Source organism: Lepisosteus platostomus, chromosome 4 (assembly GCF_059453375.1).
Source record: "Lepisosteus platostomus isolate fLepPlt1 chromosome 4, fLepPlt1.hap1, whole genome shotgun sequence".
NCBI lineage: Eukaryota > Metazoa > Chordata > Actinopteri > Semionotiformes > Lepisosteidae > Lepisosteus > Lepisosteus platostomus.
Genome location: NC_142614.1, coordinates 15,915,033 through 15,935,152, shown reverse-complemented (window position 1 = coordinate 15,935,152; position 20,120 = coordinate 15,915,033). Strand labels below are relative to the sequence as shown.

The window sequence follows — 20,120 nt, the reverse complement described above, 5'->3', positions numbered from 1 at the left end:
TCCTAAGAAGCCTCGGTATCCTTCGGTTTTCAAACCAGGACATCTGAATAACTTTCATGTTTACCCAGTACAATAGCTCTAATTCTTCCAGGTCTCTTCCTCAGCCGACTGCTCATTAGCTCCCTACACCCTCTACCAGCAGGTCCACCCCCGATCCCAGGGGGCCTGTTTGCCCACCTGAAGTGCAGCCTGCGCCGGATGACAGCCAGGGAGATGAAGTCTCCGCGCCCATGCTCATTCTCCCCGCAGTACAGCAGCAGCCCGTCCTCTGCCTCTGCCTGGATACGACAAAACCTGGGTTATCCTTGCCCCATCCACCAGAGGACACTGACCCAACAAGACACCGATGCTGTACATCTGGATTTGGAGCAGGAAGTTTCAGCCTTCGGGATTCGCTTGCAGTTTAATTATTTAGATATTGAGCCGTGTCCAATATTTGTGACCTTTCTCAAACATACATAACAAAACATTGGGTTACCTATTAAAGCAGATTATTGAGACGTCCGATACTGTGTACTGCACAGCTCTTAGGAGCTGCTTAGACAGCGATGGGGGGCCAACAATCCACAGCAGACCGATAAGAGATCTGCAGGGTTTTTCTGAAAAGTTACCCCAATTGCAGAAACAAGTAAAAAAATTAAGATTAAGGTATAAAAAGGATAAGTAATTTATAATCCAGTTGGACCAAAACCTCAAAGATACAAGAAAAAATTGAATTGATACTCCATTGCCATTCAAGAGTAGAGCTAATTATTCTAAACAACAGGGGCAAAAAATGTCATTTACATTTCAGCAGAGGCAGTGAAAAATGAACGACAATTGCCTAGTCTTCAAACACAACGGTCAGTCTGGCATGTTCTGCTGGGACCTGGAAGTTTGCTAGAAAAGGTAAAGGGATGAACTGGGGACCAAACACTGAAGTAAAAGTTCTGGACACCATAGGGAAATATATATATATACATTGCATATTACAGTTTTCTTAGCCTGTCTTCAAAGAACAAGATTTTGTTTTACGTTTTCAGGTCATTAAAATCTGACTGAAATGTCAATTGTGCTGTAATTGTTAACAGGTTTGCATTTTTTAACTAGTTTCAGTTTCTTGCAAAAAAAAAACAAGGATTTTACTCTGAAATTGCTTTGTTAATTGCAGAAACAAAGTGCAAATAAAATGGTTCTCTTCACTCCGTTTTGAAGTTTCCTTGGTAAATGTTCCTTAGTCAACATTGAACATGAAAATAAAGAATAAATCCTTTGACATCTTTCCTCCAAAAAACAAAATCTGACTTCAGGAGGTGTTCATACTTTATTATCCTTACTTCTGCATCAGAACAGATTATAAGGGTTTTCCAGTTTTTCACAGCTACCAGCTTTCAGATTTTAACACAAACAAATGACTGGATCTCAGTGTTTGAGTGCTTGCAAATATCTTTACTACCGATCAAGGCTCCTTACTCTGCTGGACACTCAAGTGAACGCACCTTGAATTCAATGGTGATCTGAAACGTTTGATAGGAATTCTTCAGTGGTTCGAAAGCCATATGGGAAAAGCCATAGAACTTTGGATACTGGACTGGAACACCTGGAGGAGAAATGCAGGCAGTCGATTATTAACATATGGATCAAAGAATCTCAGATCTTTATTCACCTTGCCGCATCTCTCAGAAACTAACCAAAGTGCACTAAATTCACATTACACATCATGGTTAGCATCTGATCTTAAGAGAAGACTTCAGTTCTTATTGGATTTTAAAAATTTGGGGTTTTGAATTCCTCATTTTCAATTAGTAACATAAGCATTTGTCTTGCTATTTCCACAAGATTTACAGAACTATGAAGATTCAATCTGTAGCGTAACATTATAAACATCTGTTGTCCTTTATACTACATGATAACCATCCACGAAATTTCTTGGATAAATAGTCATTGAGACAAATGCTACTTATGGACAGAGAACAGCTTTAGAAAGATGTTAGGATTCCGAGTTTAATTTTGCAAAGCGAATTAGGGCATTTGAAATATTAAACATTGGATTTTACAATGAAAGCACAATATTTTGGTTTAAAATGGCAATGATCAGTTAAGGGAAAAGCCCAATAACTGATGTTCAGCGCACATTACAAATATCCTGCACTGCCAAAGTAAAACAAAATATGAAATCGGGAGATGTTTTCTGATTAATTAATAAAAGAACATATTTGTTTTCAGTTATAAAATATAGAAGGCAACAAGGTCACCCTGTAGCACTGCTTTTGGACTGAAAAGAAAGATTATTCTCTGGAAAGCAGCAGGCTTCTCTCAGCACTCCGTGGAAGTGACTCATCAGACTTTGAGGTCGTGGGGAATCGGAGGAGAAGGCGGGGGAGGGGGGGTGGCTTTAAGAACGGAGAATGTGAGCGAACGGTGAGTTTTGCCAGGAGGAAGTCCTGAATAGCACCCCTGTCTGCAGGCAGATTAATGCATCGCTCGGCATCATTCACCACATGAGTCGATGTGCTGGGGGCAAGGTCACCGAGCTGTGGCTGTATGATGTTTTTCATGGACATAAAAAAAAAAAATCGAGCTCAATGAGCAAACAAGCCCTGTGCAACACAACATTGATTTGTTTCCTTTACGGGGTTCGGATTAATGCATAGACCATAAACCTTTAATATTGACAGGATCGGTTTCTCAGGGGAGGGCAGAGCAACAACAGAAGCAGAAGCGATATCTTTTTGGAAAATGTTTAACCCTTGCAAAGCAGGAATTTGAGCCTTCGCTGAAATAATGTTGGGGAACTAGCACCTCTGATCAAGTGGGATCCAAACAGGAAGCGGATCTTGGTGAAATACCAGACTTCGTGAAAAAAACAACGAAAAGACATAAATGACTACGGTAATATATAACCATCTCATTAAAAAACTAAACTTCATAACAAAAAAGTTTACGTTACGCAACAGAATATATCACTCTATTGCATTGGGGTCATTAACGGTTTTCTGAGTCACACTGTACATATAGCACTCTACAACATAAAGATTATTTCATAGCCCATATGGTATGTTGTTTGTAATTCATTGTTATGTAACAGCTATCAAGCATATTTGTTTTAGATTATCAAGATCAGGTACAAAGGCATGGCTGCTTTGCACTTTTAATGCATGATAGGGGGAAGAAGTATTGCATTTCAGATGTTTTAGGGTTCTATTTTATAAAGGAGCATAGCTTACTACCATGATTCAGCACCTTCACAGGTCAAGGCTGAAGCTCTCTCTGTGGGCTCAGGAACAATTGTACGGACATCACTGAGGATCAATATGATAAATAAACCAACACGTATTGTATACTAACTGCCTCAAGTCCCCTTTAAGCGCTGAAATTTCCCTCACTTTTCACAAAGCAAAATCTTGTAGTAACACAAAAGGAGGACAGGTGAAGGATTCGCTCACCGTAGTGTTTTTTACACCCCACTCCTCAGTATTATCTCTTATGGTTTCTCTTCCAGCCTTAACAAATCATATTTAGCTCTTACAAAGTTATTTTAAGTTACAAGAAAAAATGTCATACTCATATAAAATGTATTACAAGTGCTGGAAAACAATAATTAAAATCAACTTATAGATTTGAGTTATCTAATTAAGTAACTTCTCTGTTCTCTGTTTACTTAATTAGATAACTCAAATCTATTAGTTGATTTTATAAGGAATTATTATTATATTATTAATAACTAATAATATTCTATACAACAAAATGCAATAATATATCAAAAGCAAATTTAATAAGCCCTTTCAGTAGCTGGGTAAGATCCTAATGAATGTGACAGCAGGATGAAACACTGTATGTATAGAGTATCTGGCATGATTCACCTATCTGAGGGAACGGCAGTCTAGCTGTGAGGATACGCTGCCCAAACATCCCCTCACTATTGAGAGGATTGAGCTAGGGAGCTGCTACAAGGATGTGGATGGGGAGGGGCGGTGAGAGAGAGATACGAGAAGGGAAGTCCTGGGTGCAAGACTTCTATACTGTATGTAGACGAGTGGAATTGTGTGAGATTATGATCTAACCTTCCTCCCAAACTTCTCTTATAAACTCCATCTCATCAAAGAACTGCTGCAGATTTAGTGGACATTCTCATCCTGCAATGAACAGTTTCACACGCCAGTCTGGGAGAAGTCCAAACCCCGATTGCGCCCACGTAAACTCTCTAAAGAGCAAACATCTCCCCAGAGTACCACTACTACCATCTACTGGTTCTCAGTACTCCCGAAGGACATACTGTATACACATCTTTGTATGACCAAAAGGCTAATGAAGAAAAAAAAGATGTTTTATGAACACTCAATCTCTATACGTATATAAAGTCAATGCGCATAGTACTTTAGACTATGTACATAGTACATAGACTTTTAATTGTCTAAAACAAATACATCTGTTTTGTTATTTGGTTATATTCACAATAGCAGAACATGGTATGATGCTCATGCACTGTGTAATAGTGTGACCATTATACTGCCTCTTGAGTGCAAGTCATAGCTGGCTGTGTCAGTGGTTAAAATTAGTCTGAAATTCCCTCCTCGACCCTGGAGAAGGAGCTGTCATTAGGCTGACCTTTGGGACAAATTGGAGTAATACCCAGATGTTTCACCTTTAAAAAAGAAAACTAAAAATAATCACAAAGGTAGTCAACGATTCCATTAGAGTTTCCTCTCAGGATAGATTAAGAGGTAAGAATGTGAAAAATGGAGCAAAGCAAAATTTCCTGATGTGATCTAGCCTCTGATCCAATCTGCCTTTTATTAGTTCCCTGGGAGAGCCGAGAACAAACTGCTGGAGGAGGATTGTGATGATTCTCTGAAGGACGTATTCTAGATGTTATGATGGGGTTTCTTTTTGACCCCCTTACTAAGATGTAATCTTCTTTAAAGAAGTTATAAAGGTGAGGCAAGGTATGACAGGATACTCCAACTCAAAGATGAAAAAAAAAATATCGATCACAAAAGAAACAGTGCAGGACATGTCAAACAGAACACTAAGCTCCCTTAAAATACTTATAAACAGTTAAAACAGATCAAACAAATTGGAAGAACACAATGCAGGGCTGCTATAAAACTGCAAAATTGAACTAGCAAAGTATAATGTATGCAACCTGTACTTACTCGCGTTTACTCTCAGTATTTAATTATTAATACATTTAATTGGCAAACCTGCAAAAGAGCAATAGCTATTTTGTCTCATTTTTTTCCATCTATACAGTCTCAAGATCTGCAACAAAAACATGCCAGAACCAAAAACTTAAGCTTAAGTATCAGTTCAGTAAAGCCAAGTTCTGAGAGGTACATTTGTGATTCCTAAGAAGTCTCTTTTCCAAGACACGTAAGACAAAACGTGCCTTCACAGCCCCGAGACAAGACATCCCTTTATCCCTAAATCCTGAGAAATGCTTGGCAGGATCTTTTCCACTTCAGGGCACACGAGCAAAATGACGTGGGGGGAAAAAAATTAAAAACAGGAGAAAAAAACATTCATTCTGAAGAAACCATTTTGTAATGTTATACATTACTCACACAGTTACACCCCCTGATCAGAGTCAACGCCGTTCATGAAATACACAAATGACAACCAGGCCTGAGTTTATTTTGCTTTGCTGGCCAACACGCACTGTCAGGCTGTCATTAGCTCTGGGCAGTGTTTTTAAAAAGCAGTCTCCACTTCATGGTATCTTAAGTAGGCCCCCCTGGGAGGCACATGTGACTCATCATGTGACGACCCCGGAGCCAATAGCATCTGCTCACCTTCCGAACAGAAGGGCCCCCCTCTGCCCAGGCTGCAGTGGCAGCGCGAGCCGCCGCTGTCGTAGTCGTTGACGCAGAAGCTGTCGGCGGGGCAGACCGTGTCGTCACAGGGCAGATCGTGCAGGCGGGGCATGGTGCCACCCGTTCGCGTGGGGGCGGAGGTCGTGGGGGCAGGCGTGGTGGTAGTAGTGGCAGAAGTTGGAGTCGTGGACGTGGTAGTGGTCACTGTGTACTTCAGTCTCCCTTTTCCTGTCTGAGAGGCAGGAGAGGCCTTAGCCTCCAACTGGAACTTCCTGTTGTCCTCCTTGATGGCAGGAAATGGCTTGAGCTGCAGCAGAAGGAGGAACAATATTGCAATAGGTTTAGAAGAGATGACAACTGGAATGCCAACAGGTGTTATTTTGTTTTAGCTCATTATTACTTGAGGTAGTAGTGATCAACGACAAAATTTTATAGCAACTCAAATAAGTATGCAGTAATGATAAGTTTTCTTTGGTTTGTTTTCAAAGCTCTGTTTGGATTTTTGATTATTTGAAAGTTTCTTTTAAAAAAAGAGGAGCTATCCTTTCATGGGATTTTCTACAATTCAGTGACAACAAATTTATATCCAGAGAACTATGGCTTTACTTTCACATCCTGGAGCATGGCTGTCGATGGCGTCCATCATAGATGACACCGTTATCATCACCTGCACTATACTGTGTTCAGCCCAGCCTTGCAACAGAGCTGCTCCAGCATCTGCTTCTCCTCATGGAAGGGGCAAATTACTACCAGTCAATCAACATATCAGCATGTCTTTGAGTGGTGGAGAGAAACAAGAGACAAAAGCAGCTGCAGGAACATGAGGAGAAACAGGTGTGAAGCCCAGCTCAGAATTGTACCCAGGACCCTAGAACTGTAAGACAACAAAGGTAACCATCACTCCACAATGCTGCATGTAATAGTCAAGTTAAAAATTGTAATCTAATAGGTGCTGCCAATTTACATGTGGCAGGAGAAAACAGTACTGGAACCTTGGCTAATGACAGGCTTTACAAGGTGAGTTTTGCTTGTGTTCTCAAAAATGGCAGGACACAGCAACTATCTGGGAGAAGTACTGAAAAAGAAAAACACGAGATTGAGAGAACTGCCCACCTCTTCAATGTAGATATCGTAGTCTGAGTCATCAATCCCGAAGGCCACCTCGTCATTGATCTTGGAGTCTGTGATGTAGCTCTGCCCATGATGTCCACTGCCCAGCTCATCAGTACCTATAAAGAAGAGCTCAGGCATTACAGGGAACTGGGCATCTACTGTCAACGGCACCCAGATATTAATGAGTTGCTACATGGGATGGACATGTGGTTGATAAAAGGGACTTTCTGCATTGCCAAAGTGTGCTCATGTCATATGTTTTTAACGGTGAGCAGCCTGACCCAATAAAGAGGGGTGCAATTTTTTTCTTAGCTTTATCTGCAATAAAGGATTCGTTAAATCTGTGTTGTACCTCTTCAGCTCACCCTTCAAATTATATTTTTGGATCCAACCTGTACCTGAGCATATACAATATATAAAGATCTACATGGGTTTCCAATGTGTGTTTTTCTATTTTTCCCACATTAACTTTAGAAGAATCTTGAAAAAGAAGATGTACTGTATAGTTGTAAACATTTGTGATGAGACTTGAACAAAATATCAGAACTGGTACAGTAGGTGCGGAGAGAAGGGGACAATTTCTCAAAGTGCAATAATCCGCCAATTTCCGTGTCAATAAAAAATGTAGCAAATTAAAGTGTAAAAATGAATCTGTGATAAATTAAATACAAATGCGCCAATACAGGCAGAGGTGGCACAGTCACAGAATAGAGAAATAGTTTTCAGTTTTATTTTTCATTCAAATGCGGTTTGAGAATTTCAGGTGGAGATTTTTGGGAACTGCAAGAAACGTAGGAGGAAATTTTAAAGTGGGGAAAAAAAAATCTTTGAAACCTACAAAAGACAACAGAGCACTAAATCTGTGGATAAGCACACCACAATCATATTCAGCTCATAAGTCATGACACACCAATGATTTCATTACCTAAAATTGGCCCGCTTTTAAGAACACACTGGACACTGACATTTAAAATGTCAGCAGGAATTTACTCAGGGATGTGATGGAAGCATTTCCATGTCAATTACAAGACCTCTGCAAATACGACTACGACAGGGGCGATGCAGTTACAGACATTTTATCCCCGCGCCACCAGCCTAAAGTTCTCATGGGACCGCACTCCTCGTTTAAAGCAGTCCTCCGAGTTATGTCCTGGCATGTTTCATGACCGTGAAATCCAAGGAGACCGGAGAAAAAACAGGTATGTTTCAGACTAGGCACTGAAGCAGAAGGGAAGACTGCCGATCGAAGTTCACACCAGCCCCCAGCTTTAAACTTTAGGAAAGGCAGCTACTCATATTAAAACAAATGCCAATTCCGACACCTTTCTGAAGTTAGACTCTTTTATAATTTATTTCGAGATGATTGTAAGATAATAGTAAAATATTTGACTTTTTTACAGACCATACTGTACAGTAAATTCATGGGAGGTGTCCTGAGCCCAAATCACAACTCACCCTCCCCCCCCCAGAAAAAAATTATATAATCCACTCCATGCTGCCCTCCTCTCTAGTCTTGAATGTGACACAAAGTTAAGAAAAAGATAACAAGGATGCAGAACTTATCTTTCAATGCCAGAAATCAGTGTTCCCAAAGTTAGAGATTTGCAGAGAGTCTTAGGTTTATTCCTGACCCAGTGATCTTTTGCTCTGTGTTAAGAGTAACATCGTATTTACAGTGCTCATCAAAGCAAACACTTCTCAGCTACGCCTGAACAATTCTGTTCCAAGCGATGAAGATTCAAAATTTCTATAGTGCACCGAGATGGTATATTGGATGACTTTTTTTTTTATTCCTAGGAAGTGGACAAATCCATACTCCAACACATTCAAAATGCAAATCTTGGAATAAAGCCAGGCTGTTCATGCTGCAGTAGTTTATATACTATAAAACATGAGCTGATGATAAAGAATTGTCTGACTGGAGGAGAAATGAATAAGGCACTGCATCCCACAGATGTAAGGAAACAAGATATGCATACAAATAAGAGAATGTGAATCAGGTCTGTCATAATGAGAAAAAAATGAGAATGTTCACCCATAAAGTATGGCACAGGGAAAGGGTTTATTGAGAAATCAATAATGCACCACACAATATGCACTCAAGATGACATGTGGCTTAAAATCTGTAAGATTTTATATTGGTAGAGTGAACAGCAAAGACATGCAACCTGAAATGGATGGAGTACTGACAGCGAGACACAGAATATCGGTGGCAGATGGCAGAATCTGTGTAGCTGCTGTTCTGTACCCAAAACTGAGCACCTCATAGCGCACACTCTTATTCGGGAACCTCCCATACTCCCTCAACAAAAGGCAAAAGAGAAAAACAGCTCTGGTTATCAGCAGCCTGAAATCACACTCAACATCCATCGCAACGTGGAGAATGAAAGGTGCAAATATTGTACTGAACCCATTGCATTTTGTACACTTTTTTCACATTTCTTTTCCAAACATATGGCATTTAGTAACCCTGTACATGCCAGACATGTTCGGTATACTGTATGTGTATGTGAGAGAGAGAGACAGTCACCCTGGGTGGATTTGTGGGCCTGACTTGTCTGGGGGGAGGGGCGAGGTCTCAAGATTGCCCTGGTCTGTTCTGTCTGGTAAAAGAGTAATAACCAGATTTTCTCACCTGAAGAGAGACAAGTAGCCCCTCGCAGACCCTTCCCTAAATTGCCAGGATTTAACACTTAATTCAATAACCTCAGGTTAACTCTTTCACAGCCATCGTGCCTTGTCTGCCTGCCCTCCTATTCTTCCTGGTCCACAATGATAACACCCTTAAGTGTTCTCGCACTTACAAGTGGGGATAGCTGGAAGAAACAGGCCTAGTGCAGTAAAGCCATGGAAAGTTTCTGCAGCCCACTGACCTCCTCCAGGCACAGTGCCATTGCTCCTTGCTACAAATTTCTTAAGATTAACCTCAGTAAGATGTACCATTTAATTTGCTCCCTAACCACTAGAAACTATAAAGAGGCTTCATTTACTAAATGTCCCGCACATCTCCCAAGCATGGGACCTGAGACCTACTGGCACCTACATCAAAAATGCTCCCCAGAATTCTCAACTTGTGAATAGATACTATTCAAACTGTGTTGACGTTTTAGCCTGTCCTTTCACAGAAAACCACAAGCTGAATTACTGGAACTGACTGGATGACAAAGAAACACATCCAGAAACATGTTTAGGAAATATTTAGGAAGGACTGTTAAATATCAATACATGAATATATGTAATTATTTCTATGGACATGTATAATCCTTTGTAGAGATGCAGGGTAATACTGCAGTATATTATAATTTATGTTGTAAGATGTACAATTACATGAACCATACAACTCAGTTTACACCAAATATTAAAATAGCCTATTTAAAAAGCATTAAAATGCGAATGTTTTAAAATGTATTGCATTTTATTTTTAGAATTTTTCTTCTGCTATATATTTGTATGCTGTACATTCAACTTCCAAGTGGGTTGAGAAATACTTCTCTCACACATGCAGGAGAACACATTCTCTCAAAAGGCAATGCAGGCCATTGTTGAGTAGAATATATATATTAATTAAGCTTTGCTGTCTGGCATGTGGTGAGAGGAGAGGCTACTGGGGTTTCGCGATGAAGTCTCTTCTTCAAAATAGGTCAGACGGTCCTTGGACTGCAGTCAGCACCTGCGACCTGGGCTACACTATGCTCCAGGTGCAGCACTTCCACACTTTTTCTTTTCGTACAAGCAGTCCCAGAACAAACTAATTAGGACCAGAGGTCACAGTGAAATCATGACCTCCCATCTTGCACTGAGCCCTGCATTACTTTCCTGGGAAGATGAGTAACAGTATTCTTGTGAAGCAGTGTTACAATTAAAATAAATCCAGTGTTAAAAATGACAGCTAAAGGTAGACATGAATTTTTTTTTTAAATAAAAGAAAAGAGTAAGCCTGACATTTATAGTTATTTTAAAACAGATTCAACACACTGTGAGGTTATGGATAGGTTGTGAAAAGTAAATTCTGCATTGATAATGCAATGAACTGTCAATGCAAAAATGCATAAATAAATTAGCAGGAAACACTGAGGAAGCCAATACACCCACAGTACTGCGTGTACTGTATGTACACCTGGCTATGTTAGGTGACAGGACACTGTAACAGGATAAAAGAATGTAAAGGAAATGTGTAAATAATGTGTAAACCTAAAATAATGAAATACTATTTCTTCAACACTCTGCAGCACATAAAACCTGAATTTGAATTTAAATAAAACAACATTCAAAAGAAATTATAACAGTTTCCCAAACAGATATAGAATCGCATTAAAGCAGGGAAGATACCGCTGTGAATTGACATTGCTGCTTACATCACTCACTATAATCTGGGCTGGACTGGATTTGCTGTTATCTTGCTTCATAACATTCACAACATTAACAAAAGTTTCCTAAAACCAAGCTGTGCATATTTTAGAATATTATTACGGTTGGTCAGATTTATTAGATTCAAAATATAAAGCGGAAGGCCATCATGACACTGGAGACTCTGCTCAAATGTATTATGTTCATCACCACAAGTTCTGTGGGCTCCACTTATCCTGAGCCCAACAAATTCATTTCTTCAAAATCTGCTTTGTAAGCTTCTTTGTAATGTGTGACACCTGTCTGGATAATCATGAAACAATACTGTATGTGGATCTTAAAAGAAGAACTGTTTTACGACTTCCTAATTCCTATTACTTCATATTAAAGCACAGATTTTATAAAATCTAATGAGTTAAGTGCCTGCATCCTGCTGTTTTTAACAGTTTTTAACGGTCTGAATCAGTGGCCAGCATCTCATTAGCTCTGCTTTTCTGATTCAACAACAACTACTACAACCTCCATTCAAGTACAGGAGACAACAGCTGACGACATGCTAGAACACTCCAGGTCCACAATGCAAACCACAGACCCAAAGGCTTGTACAGTTATCTTCACCCTTTACATCCCAAAAGAATGCGACTAAGTTGCTTTGGATAAAAGTGTCATTTTACTATTCCAAATAAATTGACTGAGTTCCCCAATTCAGAAAGAGCTCTCGTCTCAGTGGATCTAAAGAAGGCTAATTGATAGACTTATTCACACAGCTGAACACTGTATTTATGGATTGCATCAGGTCTGGCACAGTTCCATGACATTTGAGGTTCCCAGAGAGGATTGCCAAGGTGAGAGATCCCCAAGTAACAAATAATTCTCAAGCACATCTGTTCACCCACATTTCCCCCTGGAGAGCCACTGTCCTTAGCATGAACAGCCTTCCTTCAGGAATTGTTTTCCTGAACAACCTGCTGACAACTACTTCTGAGAAATCTCGAACAGTTGCTTTATTTTATTATTATTAATAAAGCCCCTCCTGAAACAAATTCTGAAAACAATAAAATGTTAATCAACTACTACTAGAACAGTTAATAAAGTCTCAAGTGTGTGACCTATATTACAATTCATTAGATTCCTTCCTGTTACATTACAACAAAGCCATCAACAGGATGCTCACATTTAACTCTACACAGGTCTTACATCACCTAAGACTAATTAGCTGAAAACAGGCTACATATTAAGATTGTTCCACAATAAATGGATAATTCACAAGTAGCGAATTAGTCATATTATAAACATATACTCCAAAACCAACTAAGAACACATGCATAAACCACTAAATCCCAAAAATTGTACATGTAAACTAAAATATTTGCAACACTTAAAAATGACTACTGAGTTAATGATTACTACAAAAGTGTTCATAAATGTTGTCACTGTTTATAAAATGTAATGGAGTTAAGTGCCCGCATCCTGCTGATTTTAACAGTTTCAGTCTGAATCAGTGGCCAGCATCTCATTAGCTCTGCTTTTCTGATTCAACAACAACTACTACAACCTCCATTCAAGTACAGGAGACAACAGCTGACGACATGCTAGAACGCTCCAGGTGCACAATGCAAACCACAGACCCGAAGGCTTGTACAGTTATCTTCACCCTTTGCATCCCAACAGGATGCGACTAAGTTGCTTTGGATAAAAGTGTCAGGGTTGGGGGGAGCACTTGACCCAGCTCTATTTGATGAAAAGGCAAGCTCCAGTCAGTCGCAGTGGTAACAGTTCCTAAGATTACCAAGAGACCCCTGGACGACTCAGAGTTCAACCTGTGCTAACAGTGCTCAGCCTAATGAGCACTGGGGTTAAACCTTGGGGTTATATTCGGTTCTGGCTTAACTTTCAACCCACATGTGCAGCATACTGCATACTTTTTTTTTTCACCTCAGAAATATCGCTAGACTACACCCTATGCTATCACTAACTGTGGCTGAAAAGCTGATCAACACATTTGTGTTCTCTCGATTTGATTACTGTAATGCTCTACTCGCTGGGGTATCTAAATCTACTTTGAACAAACTGCAGTATGTCCAAAATTCAGCAGCCAGAATCCTGACTTGGTCTAGCGCAAATGATCACATAACTCCTATCCTGGAGTCCTTACACTGGCTTCCAGTCAAATTCCATGTAGACTTTAAAATCCTCATTCTCACCTATAAGGCTCTGCATGGCTTGGCACCTCAGTACCTGTCTGAACTATTATCACCCTACTCCCCACCTCGCAACCTTCGCTCTTCTAATTCTGGTCTCCTTACTGTCCCCAAAGCCCGTCTACATTGTATGGGTGACAGGGCCTTCTCCAGTTATGCCCCTAAGCTCTGGAACTCTCTGCTCAAGGATATCAGAGAGTCACCTTCTCTAAACTCCTTAAAATCCAGACTCAAAACCCTCTTCTTTAGAAAAGCCTTTACTTAACTGGTTCCATTCTTCACCCCTTTGCTTTTCTTAGTACCACCATCCACGGTCTCCTCTATATATTGTAATTGTGTTTTATCTTGTGTATTCTTTTTATTTATTGTTGTTGTCATTCTGTAAAGCGCTTTGAGAAGCCACCTTTAAAGGCACTATATAAAATAAAGTTTTATTATTATTATTATTATTATTATTATTATTATTATTATTATTATCATCATCATTATTATTATTATTATTAATCTGCGCTCTGCATCGACACCTCTCCTTGCTGAATTACCTGGTGGACTCCTGGAGAACAGAGTCACACATTACTCCATGCAACCTACAAGTCATGGAAGAATTGACTGTACATTTAACAAAGCCAGGTAAAACAAAAGTCATGGTTTCATTACTTCTTTATGTGTATTAAATTATTTTCCTTTAGAATTAGTAACCTTTCATGAGTTGGTTCGGCACTTTCACCCCAATCGTTAACATTGCTTGACCAGAAATTTGGTCAAAGGATCTGCTAATGAGCCAAGAAGCCTCCATCCGAATATCTCTAATCCAAGTCCAGAAGTGCTTTTATGAACTGAGCGAAACTCCACAGAGGAAGTTGGTTCCACCTCATTAGTCAGCACCCGCGCTTTTGTCTCAGAGCTGTTATTGTTACCATGGAGGGTCGCCTGACCCTGCTCTTCCTATTTGGGTTTCTGATAAGCACTGTGCGCTGAAGAGCTCATCAAGAGCCGCACTCCCGCGTGCTTGCAGAACACAGGCAACCGCGCAGGATGCAGAGTCGTTTGGAGAAGCCAAGTGAGGTCAGCACAACAAGCAAAGCATCTGAAGCAATGCCATTTCAGGGAAAAAAAAGGTCACTGCTGACTTAAAGGCAAATTTCAAAGCCCACGCGATATATCTGCTTTGTTCGGCTTTATGAGGCATGTGCAGACAGCAGCCTTGATGTAGAAATGGGCTGCCAGTCTGTTAGCTCGCCTGCAGGAAATAAAAGGGCTGCCCTTACAGAGTTCCTAGACAATATTAACAGCGAGCTGCACATTTTCCCTTCACTTCACTGGAGTAAAGAACCACATGGCCTTCTGAATTCTGAAGAGCTGTATGGGGGGTCCCAGTGAATACCGAAGTCCATTCTATCCAGTGCTATTTAAGGCCTGTTCATAGTAAACTTCAGCGATAGGGAGTTTGTTAAACAGTGGTCTCCCAGCATCAGCGCATGTGCTTCACATATGGATAAGCTTTGCTTTGCCATGCAAATAAGCAGTTGACAACATTCAAACCAAACCATAAAACATAACCTAATACTTCATAATGACATCATACTCATATCATGTATCACTAAAATCTATCATATTTTGCTTGTCACTGGGTTCCAGACGTTCGAGGTCCCTCTGTACCTGTCCCATGCTTACACACTTACTGAGCGTCCTGACTGGGATGTTGGTTTCACTGGGCTGGCTGGTCCCATGTGCATTGACGGCTCTGACAACAAACTGGTACTGTGTGTCTGGGACGAGCCCCTTCAGAACCATGGAGTTGGACTCAATGGGCTCTTTGATTGCTGTCCAGTCTGTGTCCAGCTCAGGCCTGCGGAAAGAATCAAAGAAAGGAGTGGGTGTTTGTTACGATGGTTTTGTTCAAACCTTGAAAGCTTTATATTGAACATTACTCATTCATTCTCATTTATTGATATCAATTCACTCACATTTATACTGTACACCACTGTTACCATTTTCTTACAAAAGCAAATAAAGATAAAGTCACATAATGCTACAGTACTGGTTTAAAGATGACTGCAGGCTCATATCTCTGCACAATGCAAAATTACTGAATTAAATCAAGGACAATTGGCTATAAACTGCTTTGATTCAATACAAATTATCTGCTTGTGATACCTACACTGCTAACTAATAGAAAGTACAAGTTTTAAAAAATGCCTGTTCATTTGCATCTGGAGAAACAAGACAGCACAACACTACATGCTTGTAAGCAATGGGATCACATTTCAGCTCCTGGTCTATGCAGCTGGGATAAATGCCTAGCTTGCCAGTTATTGGGATATCGATGGGTCAGTGAATATATCTTTGAAAGAGGTGCTTGAGAAATGATCTGGATTTATCTTAACCACAGTGACAACTTGTGTTAAAGATCTAAAAAGAGGGATACAAAACAGCTGTAATTTGAAGATGGCAGTGAGAGGCAAATATTATGGACATAACTGTAACTTCAATGCATCATTAGATTGGGTCTAAATACAACAGGAACAAGAAAATTCAAATCCTGACACACAGAAACAAGTAATAGGTTTATTCAATGCTGAATTGAGAAGAGAGAAAACACAACATTTTGGCTGTGAAGCCTTCTTCAGGTGTGTAATAGGTTTATTCAATGTTGAATTGAGAAGAGAGAAAACACGTTTTGGCTTCACAGCTGAAACGTTGTGTGTTCTTGCTTCTCTTTTCAGCATGGGATAAACCTATGACTTGTTCCTTTGCAGACTACGCATCATGACGCAGCTGACCTGACCTGAACTACTGACACTCAGAATACCCTTAGAGCATGCAGTATTGGAAAGGAGTACCGTCGACATCTGCCTCGCCTTTAAGCTTTGATGGACTAACCAGTTGGCCGATCATGGGACTCTGCCACTGAGTCAACCTAGACATTTCATCGACATTTCGCCAGCCCCTGCTGGTGCGAGAGCTATGGGGGTCTCCCACTACAGAGCTGCCGCTCGTGACTGAGTCTCACCTCCGAGCCACGATCCTGGGAAAAACCAGCAGCCCAGCATTCACGATGGCAGCCCTTGCTAGTGATTGGGGATGCCAGCACTCTGTGGTGCAGACCAGCAGGTAGCCATTAAGGCAATGTTAGACCCACCAATGAGATGTGGATGGCTCTGGCATCACCTTTCCCACACTGATGGGATTGTGACCCAGTGTAGGCACCCTATAAATCAATCCTGACACACTTCTTTAAAGCACTGCCAGAGAGCGCAGGAGGTGGTACAGCATAGATATAGATCAACACCCTACTGGGGTCTCGTCCTTCACACCACACCAGTTAAAAAATATCTCTCGGAAAGGCAGAAATGCGAAGTTGAAGGACTTCTAGAAATAGAGCAGTTTCAAAGTCACTTTCAGCACTGGGTTCTCAGTGTCATCAGGTTTTACATTATGGAAACTTTGAAGGCATCATTGCTCTCGTCATAAAATCGAGATGGCAAAATGTATGGTATAGTTGGTTCATAAACTCATCAGCTGAATTTTATCACAATGCACAATGTAATATGTGCTTAGAAATTTTTACTTCACTGCAAAACAGGCTCCATGTTTTCTGTAGGCTATTGGAATTTGTCTACAAAGCCATGGTTGATTAAATCCCATGCTATGCTATTCTATGTCTCAAGAGTTTTCCAAAATATAACGCCTCTAAAATACAGGTTTTAAATTCAATTTCCAGATAATTTCTCACATTTTCTTTATCTGACAGTCAGAGCTTGTGAAGGCAGACATTAAGATTGAAGAGCATCACATTAATATGCTTCATGTAAGAGAAAACATACTGTAGGAGTGGATTGTTTGCTAGCTCCAATTACAATTAGTTTACTTTCTCAGATCGTGCTGAATAAATCACTCAGTGGAAATACGCTGTGCAATATCTTGTAAGTGTATGGATCTTATTTATTTTTTTCAGAGCTGTGTGACCTTATCAGATTTACCATTACAGACGCACAGTATTAAAACATGCAATGCATAACTTCAGAACCAGGAGCACGAGACGTGCACAGCAAGTGCCATGTGTACCATAAAACAAAAGACTTAGAAGATATTAAAGTAAACAAAACCTGGAAATAAGACGACAAACACCCTGAGACACTATTATTCCCAGCCTCCACCATACAAGAAAACACACTTTGCATAAACTCTGTTTTTCCATCTTCAGTATTCCAAGCTCTGTAACAGAGGTATTAGCAGTGGTAACACGTGATAAGATCACCTTTGTCTTCAAGTGAACAAGATCTCTTTAAATAAGTCCAGCTCGACATCTTTATGCAACAATTCAGTCTTTAATCACGGAACATGTCAGGCTGCTCTCTCCTTTAAAAGTAAAAGATAAATCACTGCACATTCGGTGGGCTTAGAAAGGCTCTTCTTGTCTTTATTTCTCATTCACTGAATTGCTTCACATTACCATTTTCATCCTGTGTGTGTAGTTGGCGGTAATTCTAGGCTTGTGCTAAGGAGTCTGGTAAATGGACACAGACACATCAGGCCCAGAAAAGGAAACTGCAGAGGCATTATTACAGAATGTAATACAGCAGGCTTGAAAAATGCTTTCTGAGTCATTTACTCAGATAACATGTATGTAAACAGTATATTTTCTTGTTTGAATTTGAGACTTGTATTTCTCAACATTTCATCTTGTGTGTATGGAACGCCATCCGCAGGTGGTCAACTAAGGGCCAAAATTAAGCCCATTTCAGAAAAAACTTGGCATAATTTCAAATGGACCCTGCAAGTAATGAATGCAGTGTTTTTAAACATAAGTCCAAAAAACATTCAAAGCACTCAGACCAGGAATGTTATCCTAAGAATTTCACAGGAGATCCAAACAGTTTAAAGTGCAGTATGATAAACTGGCTGCATAATTTTGTGGACACTTTTTATATTCTTAAAAATGTGTTGCTCCAAACAAAACCACATGTGACTTACACAGAAGAGCTTTAGAAAGCAATACCGAAAATGCAGGAGATTTCGATCCCAATGGATCTGCTTCACAATACGGACACTGTCATGCATACAGTGAACAGGAAAGAAGATGGAGAAAAATGTTCTCTCAAGAGAAATATATGGCCAACTGAACCAGTTTCTTTGTGGACCAAAGAAAGCCAGAACAAGTTAACCAAATGATTATTGATAACGCATCTTTCAATTAAGCAAAACTTGTCACAAAGAAGCAACACACTGACTGAATCACTCAGCAAATTGTAAACAGAGGACAAGCCAGGGCAATTATAGAGCTGCCATGACTAACTGTGCAGCTAGCCCACTTGAAATAAATAAGGAATATGAACAGGAGACAGAATGGAAAATGGCATTAACCTTTCAGGTGCTGATCGCTTCTGAGTTTCATGTTTAATTTCTCTCTGATCTTCAGACAGCTGTGACCTGACAATCGAGAACTGAGGACTATATTGTAATTATGACCCAGCTTCTGCCTTTAAGAAGGTGGATTTAGGGTGAAACTGTAGCAGCATCAGATATTTCACACATGATGAAATTGTTACCAGCAATAAGAATATGGAATGAGTCTCAGAAACTAATTCAGATGGAAATTATCTGGCAAAAAAGCAGTATTGTGTAAAAGCTTGTCCTTTTTAAACTAACACTAAACTAACTGCAGCTAAGCCAAAAGGACCCATTTGCTGAGCAAGCTAAGTGTTTCACACAGGCAAAAAGCAACATGAGCTTTACCTGTGTAAGATACTACACCTGCAGAAGCCCTGTGTTCTGTAACAAGTGCTTACAGTGCAGCTGCTAGCAGACAGCAGGCCTCCTCCCAGGTGGATGATTTTATGCATGATTTTATTATTTTTTTCCCAGCATGAGCCAGCAGAGGTCTGTTCCAGATGCTATGCTGCTTCATGCTCCTCTGTTCCTTCCCTGTGAAGGCTCGTCAAGTCAGCTCTCCTTTCCTTAGTATTTTCTCATAGGGAAACCTTGGAAGGCAGATAGGAATCCTTGCTGCTTTTTCCCCAACCCCAGTTTGTCCTATTCTGAGTGCACAAAGACCGCAAAGGACAGGGCAGCCCAAGCCCCAGTGTGAGGACTGTCTGACCTCTCTGCCCAGTTCACCCAAACGTAACAGACAGCTCCCCATGTACCACTGCAGAGACCTCTGGTCTTTAGAGACTGAGACGTACCCACATTTTTTATTCTAAATTACATCTCAATTACTTAAACAAATCACCACCTCAACAAATCACAATTAAATTTCTCCAAGTCTTTATAAGTCAGAGTTTTAATGGTTACATTTAAAACCTGCCAGATAGGGCTTGTCCTTGTCCAGGATCGGAGACCCCTGCTGGTAATCCTTATTCATCGTCAATTAAATGTCTTTAAGGTGGTTCTGCTGAAAACAAGACTGCCATATAAAGAGCTGGTCTGTGAAAGGCTAAGGTGTATTATCCGGATCTTATCATAACTCCAGGGTACATTGTTTGTCTGTCCTCTCCAGCTGCCTCTAATCCTGTAATTAGTATTGTTTAACCATATTTGTTTCTTGATTAAAATGTCGACATCTAACAATGACTAATCAAGCTCTAATCATTTTGCTCTATAAACAATGGATCCTATCTCTCTTGATGCATATACATTACACACTGCTTGTTTCATAACCTGA

At 40.2% G+C, this 20,120-nt stretch overlaps 1 protein-coding gene across 4 annotated transcripts in view; it reads right to left on the bottom strand.

The window, feature by feature from the left end:
* Positions 1–20,120, bottom strand: part of egflam (EGF-like, fibronectin type III and laminin G domains) — a 56,274-nt gene that overhangs the window by 17,412 nt on the left and 18,742 nt on the right. For all 4 annotated transcript variants that reach the window (XM_088628719.1, XM_088628720.1, XM_088628721.1 and 1 more), the window contains exons 7-11: positions 15,136–15,302; positions 6,906–7,021; positions 5,772–6,099; positions 1,479–1,579; positions 178–278 (exon numbers count right to left, since the gene is read on the bottom strand). In XM_088628719.1, the coding sequence (XP_088484845.1) occupies positions 178–278; positions 1,479–1,579; positions 5,772–6,099; positions 6,906–7,021; positions 15,136–15,302 (813 nt within the window). The remainder of the gene's footprint in view (positions 1–177; positions 279–1,478; positions 1,580–5,771; positions 6,100–6,905; positions 7,022–15,135; positions 15,303–20,120) is intronic.